Here is a 15998-nt window from a genome sequence, read left to right as displayed (position 1 = left end):
GTAGGTTGTTTTCCTGCTCTCACTTGCTGGCAACTGTGGACTCAGAGAATGGGGTATTAAGTTGGATGTGTTTTTGTAAGAGTGAACCCCAAAATCAGACATCCAGTTCTGCCAGCTACTTGTTTGGTTTTTGAATAAAAATACAGAGCCATTTGGACAAGGTAAAAATCTGTAAAAACAGGTGGATACCATGGCGATTCAGTGCATCTCAGTCTAGCCAACAACAAATACCCTCCCAAGTCACATCTGCAACTCAAGTAAATAAATAAACATAAATAAGTCCTTAGCTACATCCTAATCTCACATAGTACTTAAATCAATGGGATATATTAGTAAAAAATAATTTATGTATTATTGATTTCATTGGATCTTTAGTGTGACTAATGCAAATTCCAAAAGTTTTTCTTAGGACGTCTGGTGGCATGAGAATCTTTAAATTATGGCATCAAGATCTGCCACAAACAGCCAAGCCACTTGGATGATGCCGTCCTTAATCCAGTTTACCAAATAATTCAACACAGTAGTAATGGGAAAATTCAGCTGTGCCAAGAATTAAGATCCAACAAATTCCTTACTCATCTTGCTGATAACTTCATCGTCTAGAAGGCAACAGCAAGAGGATCAGCTACTTAGATATGATCCTAGCCTATAAGGGAAAACAGGTCAAGTACAGTAGTGGGAATCCCAAGTGGGTGGAAATGACATGCACCCTACTGAGAGTCATTATATTGAGAAAAGTTTCTAAAATATGAACTCCTGAAGGCATAATCACAAACAATTCCTGTGAGTTGGGGGGATGTCAGAAGGCAAAAATAATGACTACAGAAGTACTACACAACTTTAATGTTCATGAAGAAATTCAAATTGTTAAAGATCAGTTCAAACAGTCTAAATTAAGGCTGCAGATAAAAACTGAAGATTGACTTGTAAGGGCAGTAAGAATGGAATTAGAAAAGATTGTCAATCAAAATCATCCAAATTTTGTGTTCCCAATCTGAGAGTGTCATACTTTGAGAATATCATGAGAAGCAGGGCTCTCTGGAAAATACAATAAATTTGTGGGCAACAAGAAAAGGGGAGACCAAATATGAAATGGATTGACTCCCTCAAGGAAGTCACACCCTTGAGTTTACAAGAGCTAAGCAATGCTGTTGAGGACAGGACATTTGGGACATCGCTTATTCATGGGGTCATCATGGGTTTGAGGTTACATGACAACAACAAAGAAACCAGAATAGCTTCATAAGGAACTTTATACTGAGCTGATTTAAAAGGGCAAATCATTGAGGAAGAAGTAAGAAGAGGATGGCTAAAGATAATATTTTAAGAGAGGTTTAAAAATAGCAAAAGGGCCCACCTCAAGTTATGAAACTTAAATAAAATTTGCCTGTATCTTCCTCCCAAAGTTTTAAAAAAGCACTTGGTGAAAACAAAATCAGTTACACACTGCTGGGCACAGCCCAACGGGTTATATGGACACATCTAGTTACTTCAAACAGATTTGTTGGCAGGGTAAGAGGAAATGCATTCATGAAAGGAATGTGTAGACTAGATTAATTTTATTATTCTATATTTTTGTCTACTTTTGTCCATGTTTTAAAGCAGCTTTTTAAAAAAGGGATGTGGTGGCACTGCAGGTTAAACCGCAGAAGCCTCTGTGCTGCAAGGTCAGAAGACCAGCAGTCGTAAGATCGAATCCACGCGACGGAGGGAGCTCCCGTCACTTGTCCCAGCTCCTGCCAACCTAGCAGTTTGAAAGCATGTAAATGCAAGTAGATAAATAGGGACCATCTCGGTGGGAAGGTAATGGTGTTCTGTGTCTAGTCTCACTGGCCATGTGACTACAGAAACCATCTACGGACAAAACGCTGGTTCTACGGCTTGGAGATGGGGATGAGCACTGCTCCCTAGAGTCGGACACGACTGGACTAAATGTCAAGGGGAATCTTTACCTAAAGCAGCTAATCCGGTTCTTTATATCTGGATCAAGGTATCATTTAAACAATTCAGGAGGAGTCATTGTTTCTCTTACAGAGCAGGTAATAAAAGAGATATTGAAATACACTACTAGTCCCACCAGATCTGCATACACAGGTTATATGCTCTTTCCTGAAATCCACTCTCTAATGTTACATATGGCATTAATCATTAATCAACAGAAAATTAGCATTTCTCATGCTTTAAATGTAATCTGTTTAATCATTGGGAATTAAGGATGCAATTTTGTCTGAGAACAAACATTGGATATAATGTAAACGCAACTCCAATTGGGTATTGTTGACTGACAGAATTATGATTAGATGGATTACAATCCATTTCCTCAATACATTAAATGGTATTTTTATATAAGAATACATATTGGTTGGCAATTCAATGGCAACACTGAAGGGTAAGTTAGAAATTTACTAAGTAAAGCTCATTCTAAGAGAGTGAAACTATCATGGCTTTTTCAAAGGATACAGATAATCTTCATTATTATATCAGATAATAGTGGCCATGTTCCTTACACTGGATACATTACATCACTGCAGTGATCTGAATAACAGGGAACACACCCTGTTTATATGGTGGAAATTAAGGAAGAAGTAAGAAGGGACATTTCCTGTAACTTTGGCAACAAAAAAGTGCATAGAAGAGTTTTTACTGTTTCTTCAAAGTTTAAAGCTAACTTAGTGTTCCCTAAAATTCCACAACCTGTTGTACATCTACATAATTTTTTAAAAAAATACAGGTTAATGGCTGATGAGTTAGTCAAATTAAGAATCTTAGAGTTTGTTTGTAACATCACATAAAACACGAGGATATTTTTCATTCTCCACATGGAACCAACAGATGTAGTGACTGTTGGGTTGGTTGGGGAAATTTACCAAGCCTTTAACCACCTGTAAAGCTTGCAAACAAGAATGGGCATGAATCTCAAACACAATAAATTGTACTTGATTAGCAACCAGTCATCTACACATCCAAAGGGTAAAACTTTGCAGTGGAAGGATGAGCTGTAACTGCCAATCATTATTCTGCCCTCACTAAGAGAACATGGTTCAATGCCTCCTTGCTGATGTTCCCACACAGTTCACCGTTACAAAAAGAAAACATGTCATTAAAGATCCACTAATTCACATCATACTGCAACAGTATGCCATGCAAAATACAGTGCAATCCAATTAATAAACACTCTTACAAAAGACTATTCCACAAACTTTCCATTAATGAAAATTCTGCATTAATGGAAAACAGTCAACAGTGCCATTGGCTATACCTTTACAGAGTAATTTCTGCCAGATCAAACTCCCCCCCCCCCCGGCCAGAATTGGCATCCCAGGTGTCATGGAGGTAGAAAAGTGCAGGGTGTCCAAAACAGGATATGGAAAGTTATAGAAGATGTTTTTCTTACCTTAGTCCTGCCCTCCCCCTTTTTCTGCAATGGAAAAATGGCATCCCCTTTGATTTCTCCTATAATTCATTATGGGTTCTCACTGGTATAAATCTAATGACCAGCTAATAACGTCAGAAAACATCATTGTCTGGTCCAGCTCAACCTTGAAGATGTAGAAATCTGTGCAGTTATACCCAATCACATATGGTCATAATGCTACTGAAATGTCTGTGGTGGAGGTCACCACAAAAGTGTTGGACAATGTCCTCATTTTCCCTTCAAAATCACTTTCCTTGAATAAACAGGTAAGGAAGAAGCATATACCAGCTTTCACATGATACCAAGCTCAGCCTTGCATCTTCCAAGAGATAATAACACTATGCATAATAATGTGGGTGCCTATTGGTTAAGCAATGGACACACCCACTGCTTGAGGTAAATACTTCTTTCTCACTAGTTTCCAAACATAAAAGGTTGGTTGCATCATAAGCCTGCTTGTTCATCTTTCCATCCTCAAGGGGTGAAATAAATTATAATTCTTTTAAGGGATAATTGTACAAATGACAGATCATCTCTTGGAGCTAAACATCTTCACTTTATCTCCTTCGTTTGGAAAAAAAATCAAATCAGTACCAAACATGTACAGATCCACTTAAACCCTGGAATCTACCTTGAGCAGAAATTCGCAGCTTTTCCAGGAAAAGTAGGCAGGCCATGCAGCAGTATGTAAGTTTAAATCTCCGTAAATTCCCATTAATTAATTTATCATAAGAAAACATGCTCACAGGGTGATACAGACTGCAGTTTTTGCCAGGCAGGGTACCTTTAGGATCTTTTCATCAATGCCCAAAATATAAACCTAAGCAGCACTGAGATATTTCCAGCCTTAAAATGCTGCATCTCCATAAACAACCGACTCCGTGCCCGGCAGAGCACATACTCGGACAGCTGCTCTTTCTGCTGGGTTGCCGGCGACACCCAATAAGGCATGTTGGACTATCGTGTATTGACAGACATCCCGCGGCGCGCCCCCCCCCCCCAGACACACACCTTGTACATCCGCAAAGAAACAAAACAGGAAGGGGGGGGACTTACACGAGGCTTGCTGGGAGGCTGCCGGTTCCTGCGGTTGGGCCTGGGCCTGTCTCGGGAGTAATGCTCCAGCTTCTCTCCTGCAGTCGGCAGGTCCATAAGGGATGGTGCGGATGGAGGCGCCGCGGAGAGAAGCCGCCCCCTCCCCGCCTCAGCATCCTTTGTGGCGGCAGGGCGTGACTTCGCGGAGGCCCGGCCGCGGAGTGACAGCTCAGCTCGGGGAGCCTCGGCTTGCTTCTCTTCTGCCTCTGCCTTGACCGCGAGCGCCGACAGACCTGGGAGAAAGTGGGGGGGGGGGGGAAGGAGGGTCACAAAAGCCCCCCCCCTCGCGCAAATTATCCCCCTGAATGCGCCAGGTGGAGAGCAGGCGGCCGCTAAGCAGCCACGTCTGCCGCGACACAGGGAGGCTTGTTGCGCGCCAGGCGGCGGAACCAATGAAGCAGAACTGGCGACTGCTGCGAAGTGGGCTCGGGTACCCTTCGGGTGTGTGTGTGTGTGCCGATTGGAAGAGCCGGGCTGGTCTGAAGGAGCTGGCGACGGACGGGTCCCCTTTCACACGTGCCCGCACCTAATGCTCTGGCTGGCTCCTGCTTTGATAAGTGGAAGCTGCCTGGAGCACTTGTTACATCTGTTTTTCCAAACTAGATTTCTTGAAATGCACAGAGCTTTTTCAGCGTTTGCTTGTTTGCATTTATTTATTTTATACCAAAAGCTTAGACATGTCATGAGCCCAACAGAGCTACCCACTCGCATGGGAACAGCAAGGAGTTATTCTAAACCCAATCCTGTGTTGCCCCACATTGCACTCCACACTGAACTACCCTTATGGCTTCACAGCAACCCACAGCTGCCTTTTTTGCTATCACTTCAGTTGCTATATATCATCTCACTAAATGCCATTGTCTTTTAATAGAAAGCATACATATTATTAGCATCGGGATGCACAGTGTAATCAGGTGGTGTAAACTACAAACTCCTAACAGGTAATGAAGAGGAATAACAGTTGTACAGTTGCTCTTCCCTTCCTGTTCAGTTGTACCAGAAAAGGAGCCGTGGTAATGGTGATAAACAGGAACATTATTATATGGAAGTATAAAATGCCAGAGCATCAGCTAAAATACTCGTCAATAAGACAAGATTGAGTGCTTTATGATGCTATGAACAGCAGAACATTTTCCTCTCAATTGGGCCATTATGTATTTGTACACCTATGTATTTGTACACATATTCAGCCAAGAAGCACTTCTGTGAATTTTAGAAGCTCAGTCATATACATTTTTACAGTATTGAGCCTTACTGTTTTCAGCCAGTGTTGGCATAGGGTCCATGGAGCAGCTGGGTTCCCATTGCACTGCCAGTTTGTACTGTGGAGAGAGAAAACAATGCAGGTGTTGATCTCAGAAGCCACGGCCCATGCTATCATTGACAAGGCAAGCTGGTCAGTGCCAGGAAGAAGCATGGTAAATGTGCAGAGTTTTATTTTGTGATCCTTTTTTGTTTGTTTGTTTGTTTCTTTTTGCACTTCTTTTCATGAAGATTCAATACTATACAGACCTAATAAGTCCTGAAACATGGTCTGTCAATAGGAAACTTTACTGTACATAGCACAGAGGGTATAGAAAGCAAGGCCCTGAGACTCCACAACATTCTAATTTTCCCTTCATAGATGATCCTGTCCATTTCCTATGATCAAGCACTAGGAAAACTACATTACTTCCAAAATTCCCTCAGCAAAGAAAGGGTCCAGTTTTCACTGCTGGTTTTGGAACCCTGTAATTATAAAATTTTACAATAATATCTACTGGTAAGCAATTCAAGCTAGGAATCGTGCATGTAAATTAAGCATTCACATGCACTTCCGCTGCTGATGGCACTGAGAAAGGAATGGACGTCATGAAAGCTGCGTTCACAACTCGCTAAGATTTCACAGCAGGTGACAATAGGTCTTGCATATACTGTATATGGAAAAAAAGCGTTCAGAAATTGGGTTAGAAGGTTTAGAATGTTTTTCATGGCAAGTCTTCATGGACCATAGTTTTCATTAGATACAAGTTGGTTTTCAAAAGACTAAAACCAACAAATTGTTTTTCAAAGGACTAAAGTTGCTTCCGCATTATCTCCTGTGATTGCAGGATTTCTGTGACATACACATTCTGTTTTTGTCATACAATAAAGTGGCAGATTCTTCCTCACTGGCAATTACAATTAACCTGGAACTCTCTGTAGCAGGTCCAAGCAACTTTCTCAAGTAAGCTTTCCAATTTCTGCTGAAGTTTTGTGTTAAAGTGGAGAGTACTTCTGATCTCATTCAAAATGAGCTATCTTCATTATGGCAATCCCCTTAACCCATTGGTAGTGCTAGAATGTATCCATTGGCAATTGCAACCCAGGCTTCATATCTGGACTTGTCTCCATTGTATGACACTCAAGTTCAGAATGAAGCTGTCAGGAAACTTACATCAGTGGAAAGGTTTGAATCTTCTATGACTTCTTCTGCCTGCTGGATGTCTGCTTTAACTTCCACATCTTGCACAGAGCTTAGCATTTCAATGTGTGTCTTCATGTAATGGTATGCATCCATTGTCTGTAAAGAATAACAAATTTAAGACTGTACACTAGGTGCAAACTGGCTTTAGGAAGTACCATCCAGAATAAAAGCTAGTAAGCAAGATGAGTAACGTTTTTCGGGGCTCTTGAGTCAGAAATTACCTTTTCCTGATTTCCATTATATGTTTTGCTCTTCTGTCTTTCTTTAGGGACCAGGGCCTCTTTCATTTGATTCCTTGCAAGGTAAGACTGTATCTATAAGCATGGCAATATATGAAAATGACAGTTTAGCACATTGGAACCTAAGTAGGTCCCTCAGCTTAGGAAAACAGGCATCCCAAACTGAGCATGTTTCCCTACTCAAACAATACCTCCGTTTTTGTTACCTTGTGCACAATTTCATTCATTTTCTCTGGATTGCTCCGGTAAACTTGAGTAACATCAACCATAGGTAAGGGCATAATCTTTAGTGTAAAATTCCTGTGGAACATACATTAGTTCCTTCTCAGCTACAATGGATTGGCAAAGACAATTGACAAAAATATGCAATTATACATGCAGTGATGAGCCATACATCATAAAAGTATTTTAATGTTAGCATAAAAATATTGTAGGTGCCTTGACAATACATTGTATATTCATTCAGACACAACATGCCTAATGTGGCAAGATATCTGACACCAACATTTATTTGAATACATTTTGAGCTATTACTAGTGACACAATAACTAAGGTGATACCTTTCCAAAGCGTGAGTGAAATGAAGGAATCCACACAACATCGTATTGTTCCTGTCCCAAATTAGAGTTCTATGAGAAAATGAATTCAGACAAAATGTCAGGCTCTTTGTTCATTTGTTTTATTTTGCATTTTCAAGCAATTTAAAAACATTAAAAACTCTTAGTCTCTAATATTTGCTATATGTTTTTAAAACCCTTGTACATGTTTTTGGAAAAATAGTAATTTAGGCATTAGAATTAATCATTTATTTATTTATTTTTTAAACCATTAGGCAAAAATACCATCTTCCAAAGCTGTTTCCCATTACACGCTAGCAGATATGGACCAATCCTATTTTTTCAGAATGGCAGGAAATACAGAGATGAAAAGTATATCCGTATGAAAGCCTACAGATCTGCTTCCCCTCAGATATTGTCCCTCTACCCGAAGCTGTTTTTATTTCGAGAAGCATTGAGAGCACTGAAAACAATGTGAAAGGGAACTCTTGTATCCAACCCAGTCCCAGTGGTACAGATCTAGGGGCAAAGAAATTAGGTTAACACACCTGAGTGTTGTATTCACCGACAAAGCTTTTGCTAGTAACTTGGCACCCGTATCTCCCATACCATTGCCACTGATATCAAGTACCGCAAGAGAACTTCGGCTGCTTCTCAAGCCATCTAGAATAATGCTGGTTCCCATTTTCAGGTGCGAGTCTGCCACTGATATGGACTGAATAAACTGAAATAAAATCAAGATTTGCTGTGACTACTCATATTGCTTGTTACGACAGCTAACTATAGACACAGAGTTTAACAAGATAACAGCTTAGTGAAACTATCTGAGCATAATGGCCAAAGGCTGTTGAAGCACATGTAAGTGCCATACATACACAGTCCTCATCCTGAGTCAGCTGAACAATTCGGTGTAGAGTATCCACCAGGGTTGCCCTGTATGGGGGGAAAACAAGAAAAAGCCACTTTGACCCTATACCTGGTTTGTTCTCTGCAGTTACTGTATGTGTCACGTTGATTAATTAAAGAACATTAGCAATATAAAATTTTGTTTGCTCCACATTGGTACCAAAAGTTTAAATGGTGCTTTGCTCTTCAGATACATTTTTGGTGCCTCACAATTAGATTGCAGCGAGCTCATTGCTATTGCTGGGTTGTTTTGAAAAGAATAATGCATGATCTCATCGTTTGTGAGCCATTTTAGGTTTATAGAAAAGTGAGTGCAAAAAATTAAATATAAACAAACACCGTAACAAAAAAAAAGTAATAATTGTAATCCACGTGTATTTAGCAGTGGTGCCTCTCAAGATGATGTTAATTCGTTTCGCGAAAATCGCTGTCTTGCGAAAACATCATCTTACGAAACACGGTTCCCCATTGGAATGCACTGAAATCTACTTAATGTGTTTCAATGGGGAAAAATCATCGTCTTGCACAAATCATCTATAGAAAAATTCATCTTGTGAAGCGCAACAGCGATCGCAAAAACTAATAGTCTTGTGGATTAATCGTCTTGTGAGGCAATCATCTTGTGAGTCACCACTGTACTACTAAATGTCATTTCAAAGAATGCTGTGCTCACCTGGACCGGATATTGAAATTCTTCCCTAGGCCAACGTGCTTGATAGATCTACTTCTGCTGATGGCCAGCACCAGTGTCACAATGTCACAATCAAAACCTAAGGAAAAAATTACCTGCTGATAGGTAAAGATTACCACTAAAGTTTAACAAAAGTCAAGCTGTGTGAATCAAAACTAAGACCTAGTTAATGTAATTTTCCTGTATACAAATAGCAAAAGTAATATACAAGATCACATCAAAGTATTAGAACTATTACATATTCAAAGTTATAAGATTAAGGAATGGTTTTACCAAAGCCATAGTATTTGATTTAATGTTTAAGTTGTGTATTGGCTATATTTCTTGTCTTTTTTCATGGTTTCTTATTCCTAGAATGTTACAAAAAATATTTTTGAAAAGGGGGTTAGCGAAAGCTGGGAGTTGAAAATAATATCTACAGCTTTTTTGAAAACGTGAAAAGAAAATTTTAAAAGACTATCTAAAAAAGACAATAATATCTACAGCTGCCAATCAATGTAATGTCTGAAACAAGATACAGTGGACCCTTGACTTACAGATGGCTTGACTTACAGACTTTTTGAGTTACAGACTTCTCTGGCCGCAAAATTTAGGTTTGACTTGCAGCCTGAGAATTGACTTACAGACCAGGAAAAAAAACAAAATGGAACAAAAACGGCCTGTTACGGGATTAATCGGTTTTCAATGCACTGTAGGTCAATGGAGACTTGACCTACAGACTTTTTGACTTGAGAACCGCCTTCCAATACGGATTAAGTTCTCAAGTCAAGACCCCACTGTAGGCTAACAGACACATTTGGTTTCAGAGAACTGCATGGGAGATGTTCCTGACAAAATAGGTGAAACTGAAAGACCTACCATTGTCCGACAAATTCAAATCACAGATGTTGGCATCTGACACTAGATCCTGGATGACCTGGGCACCTGCTGATCCCAGCTTTGGAATAAAGATAAAAGAAATGTGTACTAATAATCCTTGCACATCCAACAGTCCTCTCCTGAAAATATGGAACATAGCTCCCCTAATTATTAAGTCTGGGTTCTGGAGATTGTGCAGAGTCTCCATGAATGATTGTCTTCATAGCAACCTTCCACAAATAACAAGTGAAAAAATCGCAATCCTGCATCCCCCCCCCCAATCTTCTATTAAATTTTCACAGTTTGTAGTTTTCTCAGCTAGCTGAAGATTGTGGTAACAAACCTTTGGGCAGTAATATCCAGACATTACTGCCCTTTGCCTTTTAGAACTAAAAGCAAATTAAGACACATTTGGGAAGAAACTTTTTTTTTTTACCTCACAGCTACTGAGGTCCAGATGCAGTCCGTTCAAATGTATGTTGTATGCCAAGCCCTGTAGCACAGCTCTGTCACAAAGTGGAAAGGAAATTAATGCATTTGCCACCACTTCCTTATGACCTCAAATACATGCAATGAATATTGTTTCATTTCATACATGATTGGTTATTTGGAAAGATGATTTTCCCAAAACCTTGCCAAAAACGACCCTTTAACTCTGACCATTAAGGACATTTTATCTCCTGTAACCCCTGCTAGTCTGTTCACATCCATCGCTTACCTCAAGGCCTCTGGTGGTAGTTTAGTTCCAGCTAATGAAACATGTTGGAGGACAGACGCGTTGCTGAAGAAGTCACTGATTGCAGATGGAACATTTTTCTTCCTCCTAGAAGTATTAAACGTATGATTAAGGTATAACCTGCCATTCCAAATGCTTCAGTGAGGTTAAATTTTAGCAGTACTAATGTATCTTCGAAACATCCCATCCCATGACAGGAACCTGTTCAGCCTTTGTCAAGGGAACACTGGGGGGATCCTAACCTCTGGCTCTGCAGCCAGATACCTAATCAGCATGGTAGCCGGCATTTGTGTTTGTCCATAGCAGCTGTATCCTTGCTTCCCGTTATATGATTAATATTAGAACCAGTAGTTTTACTTTAAACATTTTCAGATTTCCATAACGTTTAGTTTACACGGGCACAAAACAAAAGGGAAAGAAAATTATGCGTTCTTACTTGTAAGTGTAAATGTTCTTGGAAAGTTTTAGATGGATAAGATTCTCACAACATCCACTAGCTAGAGCATCAAATATCTGGGAATGAGATATAAGAGTCTTAAGAAAAAAAGGTCAAAAACAGGTAGCAAAAGCTAGTGCATTTCAAACAAACGGATACCAGGTAGAGCATGTGTTGAAGCCCTCAAATGAAGAAAGCTTTGCTCACCACATCTAAAGCACAGTCTGTTCCAGAAAGATCGAGGTAACTCAAAGCATTTGGCTGTTTCAGGAGACAAGACAAACCCTAAAAGGATATTGAGATAAAAATTTGCAGTGTGGTTAATGGAATAAAACAGCATTGCTGTAATTCCCTAGGCATATCCTTGAAACTGAAGTTAGAAACTAGAATTTATTTTATGTAATTACTGGTGAGAGTGGCTCCTGATGTTAAAACAAGTTACACTAAATAAACAAAATAGGTTTTAAACATTAAACATGCAATAATATTTAAATCCATTACTTAATTAAAAAAGCATTTAAAACTAACACATCTAAGGAGAGGGAAGCTATAGATTCTGTCATATTTATTAAATGTATGTCATCTTCAACTGATAGAAGAGAGGGGTCCAACAACCTTTCAAGGTAGAGTATTCCATTACAGGACCTGCAACAGAGCACATCTTGTGTCACCATCAAATGTTCCTCTGATGGGAAGACTCATATGGGAATTTGCTCATCAGATGACTCCTTCCTGGTATTGAGAAAATGTATCACTGATTTTCCAAACTAATTTCAGAACTCCGCATTTCAAATGCAAGTGTTCCAGGGGGTTCTCCTACTTAATTGGAGGACCTTTTGAACTGCAGCAGCACTGCTTGGCATGCAGGTGCATTCCTCGAATAACAGATTAGAGGAAGGTACCTCAACAAATACGAGGCTGTAGATAATGGCAGTCTATAAAACGAGATACTAAATATCCTATGAAATGAGAGATTATGAAGCAAGATACTTACTCCTGTACCTTCACTGACTAGACTCCCTGGGTTCCCAGAAAGGTCCAGGTGACACAGTGATGTTCTGAATAGTCCACTGGAAACCAGAGAGAGGCAAAGGGCATTTATTCCTGGGAGAAATAGAAAAGATGAGAACAAATGCAGGAAAAGGCGAAGTTTTATCTGCGAGGAGTCATTTGTGAATTACAAATGAGATTCACAATGCCTGTGCTGTCCCGAACTTTTCCTAGCTGATCCTGAGAATTTTTTGCAGTAGGACAGAAGTATGAAATCCATTTGTAGGTGACCAGTGGCCAACGTGGAATGTCAAAAATGTCAGGCTTCCCAAACCTAGATGTTGATATGAGCTTTAAAAAAAAAAAAGAAACACTCCTTAACCAGACAAAACTTGTTTACAAGCTGAAATATATTTATCATGGGTGAAAATATTGCGAACTAGATGGGAAAAAACGCAATGTATAAATTATTTCTTGGGAACATGGAGTGACAGTTTAGCAAAATCTCAGCAGTTTTTTCCAATTTTATCCAGCTTTAACTAGTTAATTGAAATGGGACATGGTGACGCTGTGGGCTAAACCGCAGAAGCCTGTGCTGCAGGGTCAGAAGACCAAGCAGTCGTAAGATCGAATCCACGCGACGGAGTGAGCGCCCGTTGCTTGTCCCAGCTCCCGCCAACCTAGCGGTTCGAAAGCATGCAAATGCGAGTAGATAAATAGGTACCATCTTGGTGGGAAGGTAACAGCGTTCCGTGTCTAAGTTGCACTGGCCATGTGACCACGGAAGATTGTCTTCGGACAAACGCTGGCTCTATGGCTTGAAGAGTGGGATGAGCGCCACCCCCTAGAGTCGGACACGACTGGACAAAAAAATTGTCAAGGGGAACCTTTACCTTTACCTTTACCTTTAACTAGTTAATTAGCAAAAGTGGAGTGACAGCAATTGATTACTGTTTTCATTTTTGATTTCTTATTAAATCAAATTTCTCTGCTTGAAATTTTACTTGAATTTCTCTGCTTCATATTGTAGTTAGAACTTTCAGAGCAAAGCAAAGTGTGTATAGGGCTTGATTAAACTAATTTAGAATTACAATTTACCATATAGCACAGAAATATACACGATACACACTAAATGTTTGAGTTGGCAGGGATTTATTTTTTGTTTACTGTATTAAAACTTTTGTCTACGAAGTTCAATTTCTAATGCAATTAAATAATGTGCAAGATTTTACATATACTTTTATACCTGGAAGAGACTTCTGAATCTTCAGGGCTAGACTCAAATTCTAGGAGGCAAAGTGGGGAACCAACCTGCTTCCATAGTCTGACAAGTGAAGGGAGTTAAATGTATTTATTTAAAATTATAAGTAATATGTGATGTTCCACTTTTTTTTCAATATCACCAGGCTTCTCCTTTATACCTTTTGGAGTCATGTAGGTTTTGGCAAAGTTCAAGCTTTGGGGACTCTTGATGAACTGCTCAAAGATCTGGCTCAAGGCAATTATCCCTAAGGAGAGAAACCAAATATCCATCTATGTTTCTTAAAACACCAATGAGGCCTATTGTGCCAAGAGGCCCTAATTTCAATGTAAGGAGACCAAGAGAGAGGTGGGAGACATTGCCGAGCTTTCATTGTGGGCTTATGAATAAATTTGTTTCAAAATTGAAAGTATACTACCTCGGTCTTCTAGAAGATTTCTTGAGAGATTAATGGAATTTAAGGCAGAGTGTGGATGGTTTCTCAGTACCTGGACCATTTCTTGAGCAAAATCACTGCACAAAGGAAAATTATATGGGACAGAATGAGAGAAAGTGAGAGAGATCATCTCATGTCCAAAAATTATAATTAGCTAACAAGAGTCTACAACAATGTCCACAAGAATGTCTAAGAGTAAGTGTGACTATGTGGTCAGTTACTATGTGGTCAAATACCATGAATTCAAGGCATTTTTTTGGTTGATCATGTTATAGCTGATTCAAAATGGCCATGCACATTTTATCAAAATTTGGTGAGTTCCTCTCACGTTAAATATCTTTCTAATTGCTGAGGGATGAATTTTAATGTTTTTCTCAGTGACACTACAAAACAGCGTTATCCAGTTTCATCCTGTAGGGGAATAACCAACCTGAAAGTTCCAGTTGAGGTGAGCCTCAAGTAACATCAAATGTTCCATTATTAGAAAATTATGTCCAAGAAAATTGATATAACGAAGTGCTCTGATCTTGGCCTCCCAAGCCAGAAAGGATAGAGTGCTCACCAGAAATAATAGTTGCTCTCATTAATAAAAACTGGATACTACTGCTAAATGACAGGGGGAAAAAACTAGGAGAACTGTCAAGCTTTTTAGGCTAACGGAATGGCATGAGGTCTGAGATTTTAAGAGGCATAGTGTCCCTATTCCAAAGCTAAACTATATGTCATTGCACATCTTTTTTGTAAAGTAGGAGTCAAACCATCTTTGACTGGCAAAAGGGCACTGATGGTTTCTACTGCTGAGAAAGTGATGCAACTGCAGAAGTGTACAATGGCCATGGGGTCTTTGTGGATTGGTCCTCCCAGTTCTGACCTAGCTCAAGGGTTTTTGCAGTGAGGATAGTCATGCCTTGAATAAAAAATACTTTACTAACCTATTATCTGATAAATTACAAACCCAAGTCTTGCTTACAACTTCAAGCTGCAATTTTCTAATGTCAGTTCTTCCAAAATCACTGACTTGCCAAGCACATGAAGGATCTGTTTCACAATGTCTGGATTCTACAAAAAATATATTGTCAACAATTGCTGAGCTTTCATGATATGAAACAGAAAGAAGCATCAAAGACATATAATTCTATTATTTTCTTTTTTCCTAGCAATTATGTACTTTTCATACAATTATGTAAGCTCTTCCTAGAATGCATCTTCTTTAAAGCATTTTGGTATTCCACCATTTCCAAACTTACCAGTTTGAAATCCTTGCAACATAGCTTTGTGAACCACCGGTTACAGGACAAAGCAGCTACACTAAGAGCTAAGTCCCTGAATCAGGAAAAACAACACTATTAAACACATTTACAAATGACAAAAGGAACAGCATTTTAAAAAATAAAGTAACCTGCGAGCACAAAGAAACTGTATTTTAAACTGTTTCTAAATTATCTCTGTACCTGAGTTACGTTTTCATACTGCAGAAAACTCAGGGAAAACCCAATGTTTTTTTTTTTTGTTGTTGGGAAAAAATGATTAACATGGTAAAGAGTTAATCTATATTGAAAGCCCTAACAAGGTTATTGAACTAGGACAATGCGGAACAAGTTTAAACATTTCAGCTACCTAACATGCAGATTTCCGAATCCATTACTATTCTCCAATTCTTCCATTGATTCCCATGGACCTCTGTGAATTCACACAAGTGGGTTTCTTCTGAGCTTGTGCAGGATGTTTTGGAAGTTTCTAGAGCTTCAAAAGATTTGACAATGAGACATCCCCCCCCCCCGGAGCACAAGCTCCGCCCTCCAGTTCCTTCCTTAGTCCGCCACTATCAAATTAGAATACTGTATGTGTATGTAAGAAGACAACGTGATGGACAGAGGGGAGGAAGGGAGGGATTGTGCAAATTCACAGAGGTCCACTAGAAGAACCATGGTT

At 39.4% G+C, this 15998-nt stretch overlaps 1 protein-coding gene and 1 long non-coding RNA gene across 11 annotated transcripts in view; one reads left to right on the top strand and one right to left on the bottom strand.

The window, feature by feature from the left end:
- The window catches only part of CARMIL2 (capping protein regulator and myosin 1 linker 2), a 161360-nt gene that overhangs the window by 42667 nt on the left and 102695 nt on the right, over positions 1-15998 (bottom strand). For 6 of the 10 annotated variants that reach the window (XM_078380362.1, XM_020811449.3, XM_078380360.1 and 3 more), the window contains 19 exons: positions 15314-15389; positions 15037-15125; positions 14049-14143; positions 13791-13877; positions 12374-12483; positions 11587-11664; positions 11380-11456; positions 10926-11030; positions 10644-10713; positions 10208-10286; positions 9332-9428; positions 8628-8685; positions 8301-8476; positions 7756-7824; positions 7402-7495; positions 7178-7270; positions 6927-7052; positions 5766-5832; positions 4472-4743 (listed from right to left, as the gene is read on the bottom strand). In XM_078380362.1, coding sequence (XP_078236488.1) covers positions 4472-4743; positions 5766-5832; positions 6927-7052; positions 7178-7270; positions 7402-7495; positions 7756-7824; positions 8301-8476; positions 8628-8685; positions 9332-9428; positions 10208-10286; positions 10644-10713; positions 10926-11030; positions 11380-11456; positions 11587-11664; positions 12374-12483; positions 13791-13877; positions 14049-14143; positions 15037-15125; positions 15314-15389 — 1918 coding nt within the window. Of the gene's footprint in view, positions 1-4471; positions 4744-5765; positions 5833-6926; positions 7053-7177; positions 7271-7401; positions 7496-7755; positions 7825-8300; positions 8477-8627; positions 8686-9331; positions 9429-10207; positions 10287-10643; positions 10714-10925; positions 11031-11379; positions 11457-11586; positions 11665-12373; positions 12484-13790; positions 13878-14048; positions 14144-14998; positions 15222-15313; positions 15390-15998 lie in introns of those variants that run through there. The other 4 variants (XM_020811452.3, XM_020811448.3, XM_072980724.2 and 1 more) reach the window with 4 other exon arrangements.
- Positions 7048-8501, top strand: LOC140702199 (uncharacterized). Its single transcript, XR_012081282.2, has 2 exons — positions 7048-7258; positions 8028-8501. It is a non-coding gene; the product is annotated as an uncharacterized LOC140702199 (long non-coding RNA).

The sequence above is a fragment of the Pogona vitticeps genome, chromosome 10 (genome assembly GCF_051106095.1).
Source record: "Pogona vitticeps strain Pit_001003342236 chromosome 10, PviZW2.1, whole genome shotgun sequence".
Classification (NCBI taxonomy): Eukaryota; Metazoa; Chordata; class Lepidosauria; order Squamata; family Agamidae; genus Pogona; species Pogona vitticeps.
The sequence above is the reverse complement of the archived record's forward strand: the minus strand, read 5'-3'. Positions and strand labels throughout refer to the sequence as shown.